General features: G+C 32.9%; 1 protein-coding gene across 2 annotated transcripts in view; it reads right to left on the bottom strand.

Moving 5' to 3' along the window:
- LOC105324376 (alpha-1,3-mannosyl-glycoprotein 4-beta-N-acetylglucosaminyltransferase C) overlaps positions 1-20,987 on the bottom strand; it is a 139,142-nt gene that overhangs the window by 109,620 nt on the left and 8,535 nt on the right. Inside the window, exons 4-6 of one of the 2 annotated variants that reach the window (XM_066073538.1) lie at positions 20,306-20,400; positions 18,871-18,949; positions 12,590-16,036 (exon numbers count right to left, since the gene is read on the bottom strand). In XM_066073538.1, the coding sequence (XP_065929610.1) occupies positions 14,871-16,036; positions 18,871-18,949; positions 20,306-20,400 (1,340 nt within the window). In that variant the 3' untranslated portion in view covers positions 12,590-14,870. Of the gene's footprint in view, positions 1-12,589; positions 16,037-18,870; positions 18,950-20,305; positions 20,401-20,987 lie in introns of those variants that run through there. The other variant, XM_066073539.1, reaches the window with a different exon arrangement.

Genomic DNA, 20,987 nt, shown 5'->3' with positions numbered 1-20,987 from the left:
TGATTGGAAGTCAACGCTAAAAAGTCATTTTTATTACAGATGGTGTACTTTTTCCTTTTTTTGTGCATGTCTATATACTGATACAAATCTGTTGCCTGTCGGGATTAAGAAAAACCTCCGAAGTTTATACTCGTAACTATACAAACAAACGGGTGACTGCGACAAGGTTTAAAAACTGACCACCCGTTTATGAGTGTTTGAACCTAAGAATAAACAGATGTAAAAAAAAAAAACAATAGTTACATCTTTCAAACAACGCTTATACATTGTTCTAACATATGTATTGTATTTAGAAATTGTGTAATATGTGATGTTTAGAATTTAATATTCTACGTTTAATATAGAAGTCACCGACCGACCCCCCCCCCCCTCCTAATTCATAAAATCATTTTGTTTTTCTGGCCCGATTGATCTTTGATCTTGGGCCTTTAATTTCAACTAATTACCATTCTAGATTACTGTACTAATTACCAGACCAATTCGTTCATTAATAACAGAGTTATGAGGTTTTTGGCATTTGAGTTTCAATTGTCGTGTTTGACACGTACTATAAAAAAAATTCTAACTCCCAAGCCCTTCACTCAATCCTAATGAAAATTCGTGAAAATGAACCTCGGACCCCATTCTTATTGTCTGTCAAATATGCAGCCGATTGAACAATTACTGATTTCGTTATTTCTGCATTTATAAAGATTTTATCAATCCTGCTGAAATAGAACAGTCAAACATAATAGTAAACGACACGAAAAAAAAATCTCAACACTGAAATACATGGGTAAAATGCATCAGTCATTGATTTAGGACTTCCCCTAATTGTTGTTAACCGAATCCGAGATCCACATCTCAAAATTTTATTTTCGATTTATTTAAGACAAAAATCAAGCTCGGGTCTTTTCAACCCCCACCAGACACAAACACGCATCAATATTTCAAATGACCTCGCACTGTTACCAAACCTGAATAGTCAGACATCTTACACGTTGTTTTTCATCTCATACAAAAACTCAGCTCCTCTTCCGGGCGAAAACGCCCCATATTCAAAGATAAATTCGGGAATTATTTCGCGTCAGCCATGTTTTGAGACACCTGCAAAGGTTGTGTGTTCTAATCTCGCCGGAGCCAAGATTTGCTCTTTCTCTCTATTACTTTCTCTCATTTTTATTTCTTTTTCTAACTAAAATATTCAAAATAAAAGGGTTGTTGGACTGTAGTACAAGTCGAAAAACACTCTTCAATTAAGATTTAGACAAAAACAGTTTTTTATTATTAGGGTCTTCCGTCTCAGGCGGAACACCCTTCTATTCTTATTGTTATTAGGGTCTTCCGTTTACAAAGGAAGACCCTCTTTTTTTTCTTTGGTTTCTTTTTATTACAGGTCATTAGACCTGTTATTAGGTCAAAAAATCTCTTATTTAATATGATATAAAATGGGCTGGTCCTTCAAATTAGGAATCCAACCGGGTGTATAATCCTTCATCCATCGCTCTTTTAGATCACATCTGCATTTCTTGATATGTTTCGTTGATGAAGATAAAAGGCAAAGTCATTTCCTCTTCTAAAAATCGGACGGAAGACCTCCTCGTTGCTCGCAACGAGATCGTGTCTAGTTATTATTAAGGTCTTCCGTTTCCAACGGAAGACCTTATTGTTTTCGTACTGTTTATTATTATTTTTTTTTCCCAAATTTTGTGCACGCGATTTCTCGAAAACTACTCAACCGATCTGAACAATTTTTTCACAGATGATGGGAAATTATCTGAATTTTATATGTTTTTGAATTTTTTGTCGTCGTCACTTCCGGTCCGGATTTACGGTCGATTTTGTAATTTTTTACGACCAATTTTGTGCAGAGTTGATCTCAGAAACTATAAGAGATATGACTTTGAAATTTTCAGGATAGGTAGAGCATGGTTTGAAGTTGTGCACTATTTAGTTGTTTTGCACCAGTGGCGCTATTCCTTGGAGCTCGCTTAGGCACAAAAATGGGGTACAGATTTCGAATCAAAATTTCCATATGTTTTGATCAGTATCTTTTTATCAGTTGATATTTTGACAAGACATATAGAACAAAAGTAGTAGAGAATCAAAAGTTCTATCCAATAAAATCAAGAAAAAGGGGCTGGCCCCTTTAATTAGGGACCAGGAGACTCGTAAATTCTATTACGAAGAACTTGAAAACGATAAATATTTTGTTATGCATTATAAAAATCAAAGTTGTTGATCTCTACATTATCGGTTTGAAAGAGTCATCGTCAGGCCCATGTCTGACGTAATTAGGGTTTTTATTCTTTACCTTCAATTTTTTTTTTGGGGGGGGGGGGGAGGTAATTTTGAAATTGTATCGATATCTCATGGTATCATTTTATCTAAAAAAAAAAAAAAAATCGGACGGAAGACCTACTCGTTACTCGTAACGAGGTCGTATCTAGTTATTATTATTTTTTTTTTCCACAAATTTTGTGCACGAAATTTCTCAAAAACTATTCGACCGATTTCGACCATTTTTTCAGAGAAGATGAGTCTTGATGTAAATTTTATACATTTTTGAGATTTTTCCTGTCGGCACTTCCGGTACCGATTTATCGGCCATTTTGTACATTTTTACGACCTATTTTGTGCAGAGCTGATCTCAGAAACTATCAGAGATATGACTATGAAATTTTCAGGATAGGTAGTCTATAGTCTGAAGTTGTGCACTATTATTTTGTTTTACGCCAGTGGCGCCATTTTCTGGAGCTCGCCTAGGCACGAACATTGGGTACGAATTTTCATTCAAATTCTTCATACGTTTTCATCTGTATCTTTTTATCAGTTGATATTTTGTTAAGACATATATAACAAAAATAGTAGATAATTAAACGTTCTTTCCAACAAAATCAAGAAAAAGGGGCTGGCCCCTTAAATTAGGGGCCAAGACACTCGTAAACTCTATTGCAAATAACTTAAAAACGATCAAAATTTTGTAATGCAATATAGAAGCAAAGTTGTTGATTGTAGCAATATTTATCAGGTAAAATCATTTTCACACCCATTTATGACGTAATTAGGGATTTTAAGGGGCCAAAGTACTTAAACTTTGATGCAATATATCTAGAGAAGGAGACATATTTTGTTAGGCAATGTAGAAAAGAAAATGTTTGCATTGATGATTCTAATCAATTCCACTAATCAAAACTCCAAAGTCTGTCCCCATTAAGGATCTATAGGGCTGGCCCCTAAAATATTCAATCATTTGTATCTCAAAAATGAACAACAATTTTAGATGGGTGTAAGAACAAAAAATGTTAGTATTCGTGAGAACTTTCGATTGAACTCAAGAAAAAGGGGCTGGCCCCTTAAATGAGGAGCCAAGACACTCGTTAACTATATTACAGATAACTTGAAAACAAGCAAGATTTCAAATATCTTTGGTACTTAGCCTTTTTTACAAAATTGATACGAGCGAGATTTTAGTCACTGTAAGTGATTTTTCCTGTCGTCACTTCCGGTACCGATTTATCGGCCATTTTGTACATTTTTACGACCTATTTTGTGCAGAGCTGATCTCAGAAACTATCAGAGATATGACTATGAAAGTGCGGTTTTATGCAATTTTTGCCCCCAAAATCAAAGTTTTAGAAAGAGCTTTAAAATAAGATGAAAGATAGTTGAAATCATATTGGAAATAAAGGTGTAAAAGGTTATCACCACAGTGACGTCATAATGTAGAAATGACGTCATGAACATTGCATTATTTTGATAAATTGATGTTTTGTAGCAAAATATGGGTGTTTTCCGACTGGTTTGTCGACTGGGAAACATCGAGCGCAGGCTTGCTCAAGTACCATTTTTTAGTATAATATGTATGACTATCTGAAGAAAAACATATGTTAAAATTGTACTTGAGCAGACCTGCGCTCTATACTTCCGAATGCTAAATATAGAGCAAAAATGAGAATATCTTCATTTGTTTGCAAAATTGCGGGAATTAGGTCATTTAGGTGACGTCATAGATAAAGAGCGAGTGAGCAATGATGACTAAAATCAAGAATAAAGTTATAGGCATCCTCTTTACAATGATTTGTGAAGATTTCATTTTTATACGATACTATTTAAAAATTGGTTGAAATCGGGGGCGGATATTTGACCATACCGCACATAGTCCTTTTCAGGATAGGTAGTCTATAGTCTGAAGTTGTGCACTATTATTTTGTTTTACGCCAGTGGCGCCATTTTTTGGAGCTCGCCTAGGCACGAACATTGGGTACGAATTTTCATTCAAATTCTTCATACGTTTTCATCTGTATCTTTTTATCAGTTGATATTTTGTTAAGACATATATAACAAAAATAGTAGATAATTAAACGTTCTTTCCAACAAAATCAAGAAAAAGGGGCTGGCCCCTTAAATTAGGGGCCAAGACACTCGTAAACTCTATTGCAAATAACTTAAAAACGATCAAAATTTTGTAATGCAATATAGAAGCAAAGTTGTTGATTGTAGCAATATTTATCAGGTAAAATCATTTTCACACCCATTTATGACGTAATTAGGGATTTTAAGGGGCCAAAGTACTTAAACTTTGATGCAATATATCTAGAGAAGGAGACATATTTTGTTAGGCAATGTAGAAAAGAAAATGTTTGCATTGATGATTCTAATCAATTCCACTAATCAAAACTCCAAAGTCTGTCCCCATTAAGGATCTATAGGGCTGGCCCCTAAAATATTCAATCATTTGTATCTCAAAAATGAACAACAATTTTAGATGGGTGTAAGAACAAAAAATGTTAGTATTCGTGAGAACTTTCGATTGAACTCAAGAAAAAGGGGCTGGCCCCTTAAATTAGGGGCCAAGACACTCCTAAACTCTATTGCAAATAACTTAAAAACGATCAAAATTTTGTAATGCAATATAGAAGCAAAGTTGTTGATTGTAGCAATATTTATCAGGTAAAATCATTTTCACACCCATTTATGACGTAATTAGGGATTTTAAGGGGCCAAAGTACTTAAACTTTGATGCAATATATCTAGAGAAGGAGACATATTTTGTTAGGCAATGTAGAAAAGAAAATGTTTGCATTGATAATTCTAATCAATTCCACTAATCAAAACTCCAAAGTCTGTCCCCATTAAGGATCTATAGGGCTGGCCCCTAAAATATTCAATCATTTGTATCTCAAAAATGAACAACAATTTTAGATGGGTGTAAGAACAAAAAATGTTAGTATTCGTGAGAACTTTCGATTGAACTCAAGAAAAAGGGGCTGGCCCCTTAAATGAGGAGCCAAGACACTCGTAAATTATATTACAGATAACTTGAAAACAAGCAAGATTTCAAATATCTTTGGTACTTAGCCTTTTTTACAAAATTGATACCAGCGAGATTTTAGTCACTGTAAGTGATTGAGACACAAACTTTTATAAATGATAGACAATCGATTGAAGATATATTTAACGGGTTTTCTTTTGTCAACCGTCACTTCCGGTACTCACCAGAAGAGTTCAAACAATTCATTTTTTTCACAAGTTTAACTGAATATCTTTGGTGTTTCATCTGCTATGATTAACAGTAGTGTACACTAAACATATGTATAAAAAACCCTAGCTTTTATTTTCATAAACCTCTTTTGTTCGTCCGTTTTCGGTCTCGAGACAAAAAACCTAGATTCACCAAGATCGCAGATTTGGCAGAGAATATCGATATTTCATCGTATCATATGAAAACAAAATCGGACGGAAGACCTACTCGTTACTCGTAACGAGATCTAGTTTCTAATAATATTTGACTTTTCAACAGTCACAACATTAAAGTGTGATTGTTTGATTTCCTATGTAACTGTCTCACTTTTCTTTCATAAATCATAGATAGTTAAGTTGGTTCTGAAATATAAAGAGAATCATTATGATTAAATATTTTTGATTTAATTATATTTGTCTACATCCTATGCTCATATCGGCTTTTTTCATTCATATGAGATCGCCCTGTCACGTGACTTTCTAGACCAATCATATATAATAGAATAATCATATTGAGGTATAATAATAAATACTGCTGCATCTGTATCTTCTTTGGCGGCATCATTTCTCGCTTTCAACTATGTCTACTGAATATGGGCGGTGTGTATACCCCCTCTGACTCGCACGATCATCCGTACCAGAGGCGGATCCAGCAATTTGGAAAAGGGGGGGGGGTGTTCCATTTGATGAAAATCAATATATGCAAAATTCATAATTTGTCAATAAACAAGGACTTTTTGAACGTTTTCAGTGCGTTATACAACTGTATTTAATTAATAAACATTTATCTCATCACTATCCTATCTATTTCAACATCAGAGTGCACTGCATTATTGGGCGTTTTGGTTTAGGTAAGAAGGATATGCATAATATCTAGCCTTAAGGAACCTAAGTTTCCAGCAATGAGAAAGTGCTTCTATGCTTGATAGAAAAGAAACACTAAGAAACAAAAAATAACTCAGACTAATTGCGACAAACTATTATAAAAATGTATATTTTGGTAATTTTTTTTATGTCTTTGATGTTTTTAAATTCTGAACTATTAATCAATTTTGATTTCTATCGATTGCCTTATTAAATAAAGGTCTAAATGATAGGATATGACAAAAGAATGGGAATAATTTATCTGCTGAAAAGATGGTACGTGTGTAATACAATGGTAAAAGCAATTGTCGTCCCAGGGAACTTGATAAGACCTCTGTAATGACATCTTCGCTAGCCAAGGGTTTTCGGTCCACTTTGCTCCCCATAAGCAAAGTGGACCGAAAACCCTTGGCTAGCGAAGATGCTGTAATGAGTGCGCTAACATCATCCGTCACTAGTAAAGATGCGATCATATTTAGAAAAGTTTTGAAAAGTTGTGCATTTTCATAATAGTTAACCCCTTACACGGTATTTTTGTAACAGAATTTCCGATTCTTGGAAACAAAACAATACGAAATTCTTTAAATAAGCAATTTTAAAAGCATTTATTTGAGATAATTACAGTATTTCTATTATAAGTGGGATTAAGAGCGCTTGTGGCGCAGTTGGAGACATCGATTACCGCATTGTCACGGCAACACCATTTCGTTTCGTTTTTCAACTGTGTCACCGCTGCGAATGTTATTTTCGTATATTTACATTTTCCAGTGTCTTTGCCTGTGATAACACTACGTATCGATTTTGTACTATATAACTCATAATACAAATGACGCCAAATCGAGGCGCCAGTGGGGTTTGCTTATTTATATTTAAATATTTAATCGGACGATGGCTTAAAATTATATAAATATAAGTAATAAGGAATCATTCTTTGAATATTATGAGGTAATAATTTCGGTCGGGGCGTGATCAAATCTATCATAAAGCCCTTCGGACTTTATTGGATTTGATCACACCCCGACCGAAATTATCACCTCATAATACTTAAAGAATGATTCCTTATTCCTTATTTAAATTTTGACCAGGTGGATATATTTGACCCTTCCAGTTTCGCAGTAAAAGTCGTGCTTCATGATTATAGTCATTTCTAACTTTTCATTGATTTATTAGGAAACGACGCTGTCAATCATTCGATATTCCTTTGACTGTTGTAGTGATTTAAAAACAATACTTATAATCATATTTGAACTGTCCGCCTCATATACACATACTCAGATACATAGAATATTGAAACATGAATTATTAGAATTGAGATTTAATAATCAAGTCATTAATGTTTTTAAGTTTTGCAGTAAGCGACAATTGGTTCCGATTTAAACAAATCTGTGCAGATCAGGTCTGTGTTTCTCCATCCTTTGAGGCGTGGCTTATATTTAGTAACCATGGCATTTGGACGGTGACAATTTTCTTTTCTAGTTTAATGCAGAAACGTTTCTCATTTTGTTTTGTGGTTTGTTTAATAATGGGTTCTATCTCACTGGCAGAGTTATCTCTCTTAGGCAGGTGAATCTTGAAATAATGCTTTGAACACTGCTAGCTTGTGAACTATTTCTACCGAAATACGGGAAATTATTAGTTGGTTTGATGTGCGATTTACATGTAATATATGTCAAAGTTTCTAGTGAGTAAGAAATATATTGTATCTATAACCTTTGTAAACCAATGTATCCAATAAAGTCAAAGAATTATCATGGAGTGAAATTTTGACAAACTCTTATTGAAGACATTTTCGTGAAATTTGAGTTACTGTTATCTGTTTCTAAAAGAAATCATAAATGTACCAGACAATAATTCACTTTAGTTATTTAAAATTGCTTAATTATTCTATTAACTCTTATACACCCCACTTTTGATTGACTCAGTCAAATTGAAGTTTTACTCTACGACATAAGTGCTAATTTCAATTGTTTTCAGTCTAATTTATATTGTGATTTACACCATTGTCCAGGGAGAGGAATTAGGTTTCGGATTGTTTCAATTTCAATTCTTTATTCGCTCAAGACCAGTTCACTGGTATTTGAGGTTCAAAATCAGTATATACAAATGTACACGAATACAGTCAAGGATCACATGTACAGTAGAAGTAATAATGACAAAAAAAAAGTTAAAATCACAATACAATAGGTTGTTAAAGTTGGTTTCTGGAAGAACAGACTTTGAAAATTTTCTTAATAAATATTGACAAGTTTTTTAGTTTTTCTACATTAAAAGTATTCATGAGCTCGTTAAATTTTATAATATTTGGGTTTTCATAATATCTCTTGGGTAAAAACATTTTTCTGTCGTTTACAAAATATGTACATTCTAAAATATAATGAAATTCATCCCCAATACTATTAGAATCACACATTGTACATTTTCTTAAATGTTTTTCAATATTATGCCATCTACCTGTTTCAATGGGGAATCGATGATTACATGTTCGTAATTTTGTAAACGTGATCCGTAGATCTGTAGGTAAAATCAACAAGTACTTTTCTAAATTGAGATTTGTTTTAAAGATTCTATAATTAATACATTTTGGTGAGTTATCTACAATACTTCTCCAATCTTGTACAAATTGATTTTGTAATATTTCTTTAACTGTTGACTTAAGCCAGTTATAACTACATATTGTTTGATTTTCCCATATATATGACAACCCGCACGAGTTGAGTATATCATGTATACATTTTATCCATGGATGTATAAAAGATCCATTTTTGTAACATCTATAAAAATAACAATAGATTACATTAGTGAGTTTACAATCGTGGGCTGTCAAAACTTTTGCCCAGTACATTATCATTTTAATTTTAACAAAGAGTGACAATGGATACCTTCCAGTTTCTCCATACACCATACAATTTGGAGTACTAGATTTAAGATTAAGAATAAATTTCAAAAATTTTAAATGTACCTTTTCAATAATATCTAAATTTTCGTAACCCCACACTTCGCACGAGTAAAGTAAAATTGGGTTAATGACCTTGTCAAATAGGTCTAACTGACAATTAATTGGTAGGCTAAAATAACGTATTTTACGTAAAACACCATACAATGCCTTTGACGCTTGTTCTACTAAATGTTTTTTAGCATTATTAAATTTTCCACTTCTTGATAAAACAATACCCAAATAGCAAAATGATTTTACGTTTTCAATAGTTACTCCTTTATACAAAAATTTACGCTTTGACATTGCACCTTTTGAAAAAATGAGGATTTTTGTTTTGGCTATATTGACATTAAGTTTCCATATATCACAATAATTTGCAAACACATCTAAAGCCTTTTGTAACTTTTGTTCAGGTGTAGTTTTTGGATTCCCAGAAATCACTCATATCGACCTAAAGTTTAATTAAGTGCCATTTCACCATCTAGAGCATTTTAGTCTTATTGTCGCCGGATTTGTAGAAACACCTTATTTTCCTAGGTGATGGAGGTCTGAACTATTACATTTAATTTCAACAGTGAATTTGAGATGTTTATGACAATTGGTACTTGGATATGCGCGGATCCAGAAATTTTTTCCGGGGGGGGGGGGGGGTCAGACGGTTATTTCAGTTTGCCAGGGAGGCATATTTTTGTTATTTTTATAATGTAATTAAAAGAAAGAATTTTACAGGGGGCGGACCCCCTAACCCCCTGTAGATCCGCGCATTACTTATGTCAAAAAAACTTCTATGTCTCAGTATCTGTACCGTTAAATACAACGAAGCTGTCATCTCTAGAAGCGACCATGGAATTGATATATTATGGATTTTTTTTTGCGTGTTTAGCTTTCGAGACGAAATAATCACGATGATGTCAGACTCAAATGCCAATAGGAAACGATTTAGCTGTTTCTGTTAGCTTACATACTAATGTGCATGAACAGTAATTGAGTGAATTTCGCTTACTTTTTACAATCAATTTATTAAGTTAAAAGAAAAATGCAAATATAAGCAATAACATGCTTTCTTTGATGATTCATGCAGGTTATGAGGAAGTGTTCATTGCAGCAAAAAAAAAATTACATTTTATGCAATGCCGCCACCTTCATATCCCGCATGAATCACCAAAGAAAACAATTTATTGTTTTAATATATGAGAAATAGGTGTCCATGAGTTAACATACACAAGTCTAGAATCTGTGCATGTGTTGCCTATAGATGTTTTCTCTTCCTTCCATCGAAATGATGACTAATCATGGACATGCCTTATCGACGAAACCCCGACGAAAATGTTCCAAGTTTTTGGTTCAACTTCCTCCACAATATATAGCATAACTGTGACAAAGCAATTACAATGATGTGTCACCATGTGAGAGTTTTAGTTGGCTTGCGATCAGAATATGCAAAAACCAGATTAGATCCCAATGCCGACAAATACATCTTCCGCTCATCAAACCTAACGGCATGTTAGCTGTATATAGTCTCCTTCCCATGTCCCCTATAGTCTGTCGCAAGTTATTGCTTTTTGATGATTTTTAATAAAAATACACATACCTGTGAAAGAAATACAATTGAAATCGATGAAAGGGAATATATCCAAGATATCTTCATTGAACAATTATATCCCTTTTCAATCATAAAATTTCACAGGAAGGAAAACAATTTTCTTACGGAGATTATTAATGGGAAATATTTACATCTTTTCTCCATTCGGAAGTACTCGGGATACCTCGCGCAATTTTTTAACGTTATCATCCGGGCTTATTAATGGCTGATGCTATGCAAAATCTCCGTAGACTTTCAATTTTGGGATGTGTTTTGAAACCTAAAGCGGTAGAGGGGGCGTTTCAAAACAGATAATTTGGACATTTTTCATATTAGTGGATGAACGTAGTTTGAGCACAAAGGTATTTACTATTATTGAAATATCAAGCAAAAAGTGGTGGAAGCAAAAACTCAGGACAGAGTATAGGAACATATGATTTATCACACAGACCCATCCAAAACTCTGTATCGGTAGAAACTGCTTCTCTTAGTGGTAATTTGTAGCTTTCAAGTGGACATTCCAAACATTCTAATTTTGTAATCTAAACATTGAAAAAATCTCCCTCCATACATTTTTATTCTTCATTTGTTTCACATACATCTTAATTGTATATTCGGAGTTAAACATAGTGTTAGCAATCAAAGGTAGACAAACAGTGACAATCATATTGAGTAAAAAGTATCGTTCCAAATAGTTTTGTATTATTGTTCATTAACCATCACTTTAACGGTTATGGGTTGTAAAAAGGTGTTACATTAGGTACTTTAAGGTAGTCCATCCATAACTATCATATTTCATATCTAATAAATTGCAAGTTTAATTTCTAAACTTTAACGGTTATGGGTTGTAAAAAGGTATTCCATTATGCAATTTAAGGTAGTCCATCCATAACTATCATATTTCATATCTAATAAATTGCAAGTTTAATTTCTAAACTTTAACGGTTATGGGGTGTAAAAAGGTCTTCCATTAGGCATTTTAAGGTAGTCCATCCATAACTATCATATTTCATATCTAATAAATTGCAAGTTTAATTTCTAAATTCTTAGTGTGGTGTTAAGGGATTTATCTAATAATGAAGATTCATCTTTAAAAAATTTTAAAATTTTGAATATTTACAAATTTATTATATCTTGAAGTTAACATTGAAGTCTATGGGAAAAGATGCATTTTTAAATATATCTTTATAGTACAAATAATTTTCTAACAAATCTCTGTAAAAAGTTGCAAAAGCTTTCCTTTTCTTTGATAATGCTAAAAAAAATCCATTTTTTACCGTACATGTTTCTAATAATTGAATTTTAAAATTTTTGCCAGGGACAGACAACTCTTTCAAAAAGTTCCAAGTGCAAAAAGTTCATTTATATCGACTGAGTACATATTCCCGAGTTTGCTTTATGTCAGCCTCGTAATTATTTTAAAAATAGATATTCAATATAGCTCATCTCAATCAAAATTGTTAAATTCACCTCAGTAATAGATGGACTACCTTAAACCCCATGCACTGGCAATGTTACATATATTTATCATGAATATTTGATTACTAGGGTTGGATATGTATTTTGACAAAATTCATTTGCCTTAGAATATACATATGTCCAAATATCGAACGGTAATTAAAACCTCTGCATTGTAAACCGTCTAACGAAATGTTTTATGCCGTTCCTTTTCCCGCCAATCTTTAAGCATCAAAATAAAAACACCATTTGTATCTAAATCAACATTTTTTATTTCATAAATATCGTGATTTAATAGAATCAGTCACTGAATGACAAAAACGTAATTAAACACAAATTAGCAGCATTGTCTTTAAAATACAACTACATATATAAAGCAAATTCTGTTTTCTAAAGCACCGTGATAGTAAAAGCTGGTGATTATTCGAAAATTATTCGAAAATAATCGTGGATTTCATGGGTAATATTTAAACAGCATTACATTTATGACAATCCAACGTGTCAACATCAGAGACGCTAAAAATCAGAATATATAAGAAGTTTTTGTATAGGCCCCGATGTCGGAAAGTTAACCACCCCCATGCACTACAAATCTCCCCCCCCCCCCCCCAAAAAAAGTATGCTGTTGATGGTCAACTTTTATGCTGTTGATGGTCAACTTGAATGCTGTTGATGGTCAACTTCCCCACCCTCTTGGAATAATTGCTATAAATATTCAAAGCTTCAGATTATGTACTGATACATGTAGTAAATAATTCCCTTGGTTTCCCGGGAAACAGCTAACAAGCAAACATTTCCTCGATACAAAATATTAAAGTGTTTTGTTTTTTTTTAATTTTGCGTACGTTACCCTTATACCTTCAGTCTACGTGTTATAACAATTATGCTCATGTATAGGTACTCCTAACAACTCTTAATTATTTCATCATGAAAAAAAGTATTTAAACACAGAGTTCAATTACTACTTCAATTTCTACTTATAAATATGTGGTTGACCTCAAGTTCACGTTCAAGAGCACCCATTATAACAATATACATTCTCCTTAAAATTCGTTCACACGTTCATTTAAACTTTAACTATAATAATTGTCAATTTTAAGTTTATTATACAATGCATATAACCTGTACTACTAAGTAAACCTTTATGGAGATTCTTTCTTTCAAATAAAATCTTCCTAATTGAGATCGGTTCATACTTCGTAATATCAAAGGGAAATGAATTTGAGTTGAAATAACAAGGAAAAACTTGGATATATGTAACAGTTCGTAATTTAAAAATCAATTCAACTGAATGTAAAAAAAAATAGTCTAAACCATGCTTTAACTGACAGAGTATAACATTAGACACAGTCTCATCATTCATTAATAAATAAATATATATAAAATCAAGTTAAAATAGAAGATTACGGGCCACGTCGCTCACCAGTCCCTTAAAACTTAGATGACCTCACTTTTAATCTCAGTCTCACTTTTACACTGTATATTCCTTCTGTAAAACTAAGACTTAGATTAAACTTGAGCTTGTCTAGGTTATTACTTTTTCAATCACTGTTCAAAAATGTCGAAATAAATATCATTTACATATGACAATTTACATTTCCCGCAGCCTACCCCAGGGGGATCTTATACATGTTTACTTAAATCTGTAAACATACATGTATATTCATGTAGCTTGCTTCAACAATAATATTACAACTTGGAGCAGTAATATTCTTCAGAAGAACATTCTGTGTGTATATGGTATACATTTCCTAGTATATATCAGAAAGCTTTAATTAGACTTTTGATTTAATTAACTCGCTCCTTGATTCTGAAGAAGGAAATTTAAATCTTTCCTTTGACCAACGTTATCCAATGATTGTTGTACCAAGTTAAGCTGAAATTGTCTCCGTCACGTCTGTGGAAAAGTGAAAAAAAAATATAGAGACAGATATGGACAACGGACGAAAGGAGATCAGAGAAGCTCATTTGAACAATCGGTCCAGGTGAGCAAAACAGGACACAAACAGGAATGCTCTCTAAAACACAGCTCTGTATACCTGTACATAAATCATAAATGTCTGATTCCTATCCCACTTACTAGTATACAAAGTAAGAGATCAACAAGATTTTTTTTTTGGCAAGAAGTAACTACATGTAATATCTTAACATAAATTACTGATAATGACATCATCACCGGAAACATATTCTTCTTTCTCAACATATTTTCTACTTTTATATGGCTGTACACAAATAAACATGTACTTTTAAAACATCGTAAAGTTCCACGAGAAAGACAAAATAAATGAAAACAGGAGTATTGCACTGTATAGGTTAAATAAAGACTAGTATAACCTTTGATGAATTAAAGCTTGAAATAGCCATCATTGTTGGCAATCTGGATGGTATGGCACCAGTCTTGTTTTTGGGGGTTTTTTTTGACATTTTTAATTTTGACCGATCACACCCAATTACATCGCTCCACATACATATAATATTGTAAGTGAATTCATAAGCAAAGTAGTATGACTAGAAATGCCCAAATTATGCCTACTGAGACCGTTTACGGGCTATAAATACTGCTATTTCTTTCACTATCACCCACGTCTCTTGTTTGTTGGTCAGAATGATATTCAGACAGTGTATTCTATGACGACCAGTAATAGATTGCACGTTGTCAACTTTTATATTCCCATCATCGAAATACCCCAGCAGTTTGTTTGAACCACACTCTGGTTTTCCCGGTCCTTTAGCCTGGGAGGCTAAACTCGCTTCAAGTTTAGCGTAGTGGATTTTATCATGCGGGTGAGTATGGGTTCCCGTTTCTATCTCAATTCTGCTTATCATTTGTGGTTCGCTGAAGGCCACAGTGAACCAATCGTTAGCTTTGCCAGATCTAGTGCTCCAGAATATACCATTTTCTCTACTATAGCAGTTATCAGGGTTAAAATAGCCTTCAAAGGGCATGCTCGTATAAACACTGGCGGGAGGGTTGTCCCCTTTCAATGTCTTGGGATAGGAATGAAAGAAACGGTCTTTTAAAGGTTGCACTTTTCCTGGCAGTGAAGAATGGTATCCTACGTGTTCAAATATGGTCGGTCGCCTTATGTGTCTCTTAAACTGCAACATCTGTGTATTGAAATTCAAATACGTCACATCACACGGTTGCTGTGCGTAAAACAAAAGCACCATTTTTGCAAGTTTGTTTATATCATCAGAGTGGTATAGTTTACCTATAAAACCAAGCTCAGAAAACTCCAAGCAAACCCAGCGTTCCCTGAATTTATGGATATAATCTTTAATGGCTTGTAAATAGCCCGGTATGGTATAAATATCATCCTCCATTTGAATATAATACTGTGCTAAAGTCTCGCTGTACAAAAACAAAAAGGCGTAATCTACGTTTTGTTTCGCACGCCATTTCTTTTTTGTTTCAGGATCTACGAATGTATGTTTCAAATTATCCAATGGCGGATAAAATGACTCCCATGCCTGAATCACATGTAGAGTTCCCAGCGAAATGATCTTTTCAAACTTTTCACGCAATTGCCGACTAATTCCCTCCTTCCATTTTGCATCAAAATCGGCCAAGAAAACCACGATATAGATTTCGGCGAGTTCCTTCTCTGTGGTACAGTTTACAATGGACTGGACGGTGTTCAGAATGTATTCGTCCTTCTCTCGTTTAACTGTGGGTATGCCGATTGTTAAAAACCCTGAAAAATAAAATAATCTTCTTTAAAATATCATCAAATTTTTTCATATATATAGCAACTCAAACACCCAACTGAAAAAAAAAACCCGAATGGATTTGAAAAGAACCATTCAAGATCTTGAAAGGTATTGGCCACAGTTGTCGTTCTTTATCATATAAACAGTACATGTATTTTGTCTCTTTCAAAAGTCAATTATTTGCAAAACTCAGTGGAATATATTAGTATTTTTTACTCTAAATCCTCTAGATTAGAATTTTACAGAAATCTCCTGTTACATGTACTTTGACTTTAAATCTAGATACATGTCCTTGGTTCATTATCACTGTATAACCCTTATTTACCTGGAGACACTCTTTTTTGAGTAAAGAAAATATGACCCAGGTATGCATTTTACAGATTACTACATTGTATGACCTACATCAGTGACCTTGCCCTTGCAAATTTGTGTGAAGACATATATACATGTACCTAGGCGAAAGACAGGGGACAATGGAAAAAGAAATTACATGTATTTCTGGGCATGAATTTTACACAGGTTCAATTTGGTCCAGACCTTTGACCTATAACCTTGGTTTAAAGTCACTGCAAATCCTTTGCCAAACAGCACTCTGTATGGAAAGTACATGTATTATCTAGAATGGGCGAAAGGGAGAGAATTAAAGTATGGTTCAGACAAAATGAGCATTAAATTAAATTTGATAGTAAATTTTGGGGAATTGCATTATTAAGTATTTTTTGGCAAGTAAAATATCAAAATCATTAATTAAATTTCATAAATACGTACTAACAACTCTATTTGTGTAAATTAATTATGATTAAGTGGAGGCATGTGTAATGCAAATGTGGTTAATGCAAGGTTCCAAACTTAGCAATACCGGTATATCATTCAATTCATGTGAAAATTTGAAGAGTTTGGGGAAGAATTTTATGTTTATATAGTCCCTTATTTAAGTGATGTCAAAATTAGGTTTTTTAGAACGTTCAAATCATTAAAATTTTTGCAACAAATATACATGTAGCTGCATGCCAATGCTATATTTTGTTCATCAATAAATGCTCATTAGCCAAATTTTATCACTGAATTAAAAGTTTTTACCACTCTATAAAGTAAGGTTTTCTCAGTTGAGGTTTAAATGAATTTTATGCATTTAAATTCAACCAATTTAAATGAAACACATATATGAATACAAATGAGCACTGGCAATCCATGTAATACATGTATATAATTGTAACCCAATTCTAGAGAAATCAAAAAAACATTCCATCAAATGTTAAAAGTTATAATTAAAAATTATTGAAATAAATTAATAAGTAAGTAAGTAAATAATAATAATAATGTTTATTATACTACATGTATATAGTGACATTGTGCATTATAAACATTTAAATTTATTTTGTAAACAGAAGATGTTTGTAAAGCAGTTATTTGATCACACCCAAAATTAAACTTGACTTAAATAACTATTATAATAAATCTGTATACCAAATTTCAGTACGTACAATCTTTGCAAAGAAAATAAATGGAACGGAAACTGCAAATTATTAGAGGCATAAATCTGTTGAAAATAGCTTGATCGTACCCAAAATTGAAAACTTGACCTAGATATTATCATGATAAATCTGTATACCAAACTTCATTTCAGTATGTTCATTCTCTGCGAAGAAAATGAACAGAAACTGCAATCAATTGAATTTTTATATGTCCAAGGGACCTAACTCTGTCTAAATTGCTCGACTGTACCCAACATCTACCTTGATCCAGATATTATTATGATAAACCTGTTTACAAAACTTCATTTCAATATGTGCAACCTCTGTGAAGAAAATGAACGGAATCTGTTGGACAGGTGTAATCTTCTCTTACATGTAATAAGGAAATAATTTAAATGCTTTCTTTAAATTTGTATTCTATATTACACTGTGGTTCACAAGTAGTTACTTATGATAAACAAAAGTGCCATTGAAACTCATCCCTACTGTCTGAAAAGAGCAGTGTTTCATCCCTATTCAACTATTTCCCTTTCACATTACAGGACATACAGGCACTTAATTTTAAAATAAAATCCTTTTTAAAGGTCATAATGTTGAGATTCTTTGAAGCTTCTGAATTCATTTCATATTATAAACATAATCACTATGGATATTGATGACAAAGCTAATTCAACAACAATTTCATAATTTAACTTGAAAGGTCAAAAGAGGAATGTTACTAGCATTATTATCAAAGTTATTCTGGCATCAAATGAATTTGTGGTGATGGCCTTTTTCTCAGGAACTGTCATTATTTTATCACTCACAAAGTTTTATTTTATACTGTATGTCTAAGGAAATAGGTGATTATAGGTTGGACTGTTAATTCAGTCCATAGAATGAGCCTTTTTTGGACTTTTACAACCCCCCACATATATAGTTTCAAACCTTTATAATAAAAGTTTTATTATGTCAACGATTTGCAGATTTTTGGGAAGTTAGTAAATTTAAAAAAGAAATATAACAGGATTATATTATGTTCGAATTCCCTATATATACAGTATATAATATAGATCTTGCCGACTATGAAATATAGACAATCGTGTGACACATTTTATCCAATGAAGTTGTGTCAATCTGGTCTGAGCCAAAAACAACTTGTTTTTTATTTTGTTGTCCAATATTTATTAAGGATATATTAATTTAAGGGAGGTATCAAAGAAATCTCAGAAAATTGGGCAAAAAATGATGAAAAAATAAATGATTCTACAGACATTTTTGTGTATTGAGCAAGAAATAAGTTTTAAAAAAATACTACTGGCATATTGTGGTAATTAAATTGTATACAGATCCAGACGACCTACTTTTCTTGTTGCTGGCATTCTGGATGATCCGGGCGTCTGCTCTCCAGTTCGCTCGGAGCTTGGTCAGATCAACTGATGGCTGGAAAAATCAAACTGGCATGTAACAACTTTTTTAAAGAAAGAAATACAATTTTTTCTTTTATTTACTAAAGTAAAATAAACTTATGAGCCAATTTGCCTCTGTGCCTTCACATTTTGTCTGGACACTCAACTTTGACAATATTTATAAATTACTTTATTACATTCTACGCAGGTATAATTGGATAGTGAAAATTAACTTTAAACACTTTTAAATAGTGTTTAATAAGTATATTCTTGGTATTGTTATTAGATACATGTATGTATTAATGAAGTAACATGTTCCCCACATGGAAAGTTGTTTTTTTTCAATTGAGATTACAATCCTCCGATTGGCTAAGATAATTGCTCTTCCTTTCCAGTGATGATAATATATAAAAAGTATCTGAGACTAACTATTAAGAGCTATATAATAGTACAATGTTTTACTCTGATGTGCACAATTCGATAAAATTGGATCGCATTGAGCACATCCTTAATCCCACTTGGGTTTTGTCCCAAATTACATAATTTACATGTGTGTTTTGCTTGTTGTTGAACATTAAACAATTATATATAATTAAGTCCATTAAAAAAATAGCGAACAGGAAATATACCAGAGATATCAAAATCTTGAAACACAATATGACTACTGATAGCTGCTCTGTGTGCTCTGAATGGTTGAGTTGCAGCATGAACAACAGACTTCATACAAACACTTGAATTAACTTCCTGCAACTAGAACATGTCTCTTAATAAAAGATAAGTAGGGAAATTAAGGTGTCAAATGATTTAAACTCCCTGATTTTTATTATCAAGCTTGTAAGCCTATTGCTTGTTTAAAAGCCGAAATTGAAATCCCACACGATGAGGCGCTATATCTTTACACAAAGCCTTACAGTTAAGTCTCAAATTTTAAAAATAAATAAATAAATGCACATTATATGGCAAGACTTGCGTAATGCTTAAACACCAATTTTCCTCCTTTATACATTGTATTTCAAATGGAAAATGGTTTTTTTACCTAGCAGCAGTTGCAGAAAATAGTCAAAAATGGATAGGCTATGTCTACGTAATATGAAATAGATACTCTTAATTGGTATAATTTTTTTGTCTGACTTAATAGATGGACACAAATACATGCAAATAGTTAATGGTTTTATGGTTTATGAGCCAACTAGAGCCTGTTATTGCCCTATAAAAGTGATACATATATCCACCTACATTAAATATAAACTATAAGTTCCTTCAAAGGGATTTCAAGAAAAAAAACCAATCAATTTATTAAATTTTTTCCCTTATGCGAATAAAATAAATGGGAAAATTCTTGATTCTATACAAAATCAATAAAACCTTATATAGTACGGTAAATCATTACCTTGTCAAGAAAGTCTTCGTAGGAAATTTGGTGGCGACCATAGTCCAGGAACTGAGTCCCCAATGTTTCATTTTCCACTTTGTCAGAGGTAAAATCTTTTGGAGAGAAAAAAACAAAACATGAGTCACATCGCTTTCTTAAGCAGTGACTTTTCAACTGTTAGTTTAGGTACGAATCTTGGCCCTTTCCTTTTGCAAATGTTAATGGTTTTGTCAATTAAAGCTGTCTCCCCGCTCCCCCTCCCAATAAATCCCCCTCTCCTACCCCTCTCAAGGAGTAAAAAATATCAACAATGATTCAATCTTTTTTATAACCATTCTTATGAATCTGACAAACAAGATCCTCCCCCTTCTCTCTCTCTCTCTCTCTCTCTCTCTCTCTCTCTCTCTCTCTCTCTCTCTCTCTCTCTCTCTCTCATATTTAATGATGACTAAGATCATGTGGTCAATAACTATACAGAGCAATTTTGTTCATGATGATGACAAATTTCATGTGCATTACATATACATAATTGGTAGCAATCCATCACCGAAACATTTCAGTAAGTGAGACTAAGCCTGCACTCTAAACTGTCTGTGTAGATAATTGTGGCCACCTAAATTTTTGTTCAGTGGAGTGGTACATTTATGTTTAATAATAATCATGTTTATAATCTAACAGTGACTCATTTATTTGATTGTGG

This window comes from Magallana gigas, chromosome 10 (genome assembly GCF_963853765.1).
Source record: "Magallana gigas chromosome 10, xbMagGiga1.1, whole genome shotgun sequence".
Lineage (NCBI taxonomy): Eukaryota > Metazoa > Mollusca > Bivalvia > Ostreida > Ostreidae > Magallana > Magallana gigas.
The sequence above is the reverse complement of the archived record's forward strand: the minus strand, read 5'-3'. Positions and strand labels throughout refer to the sequence as shown.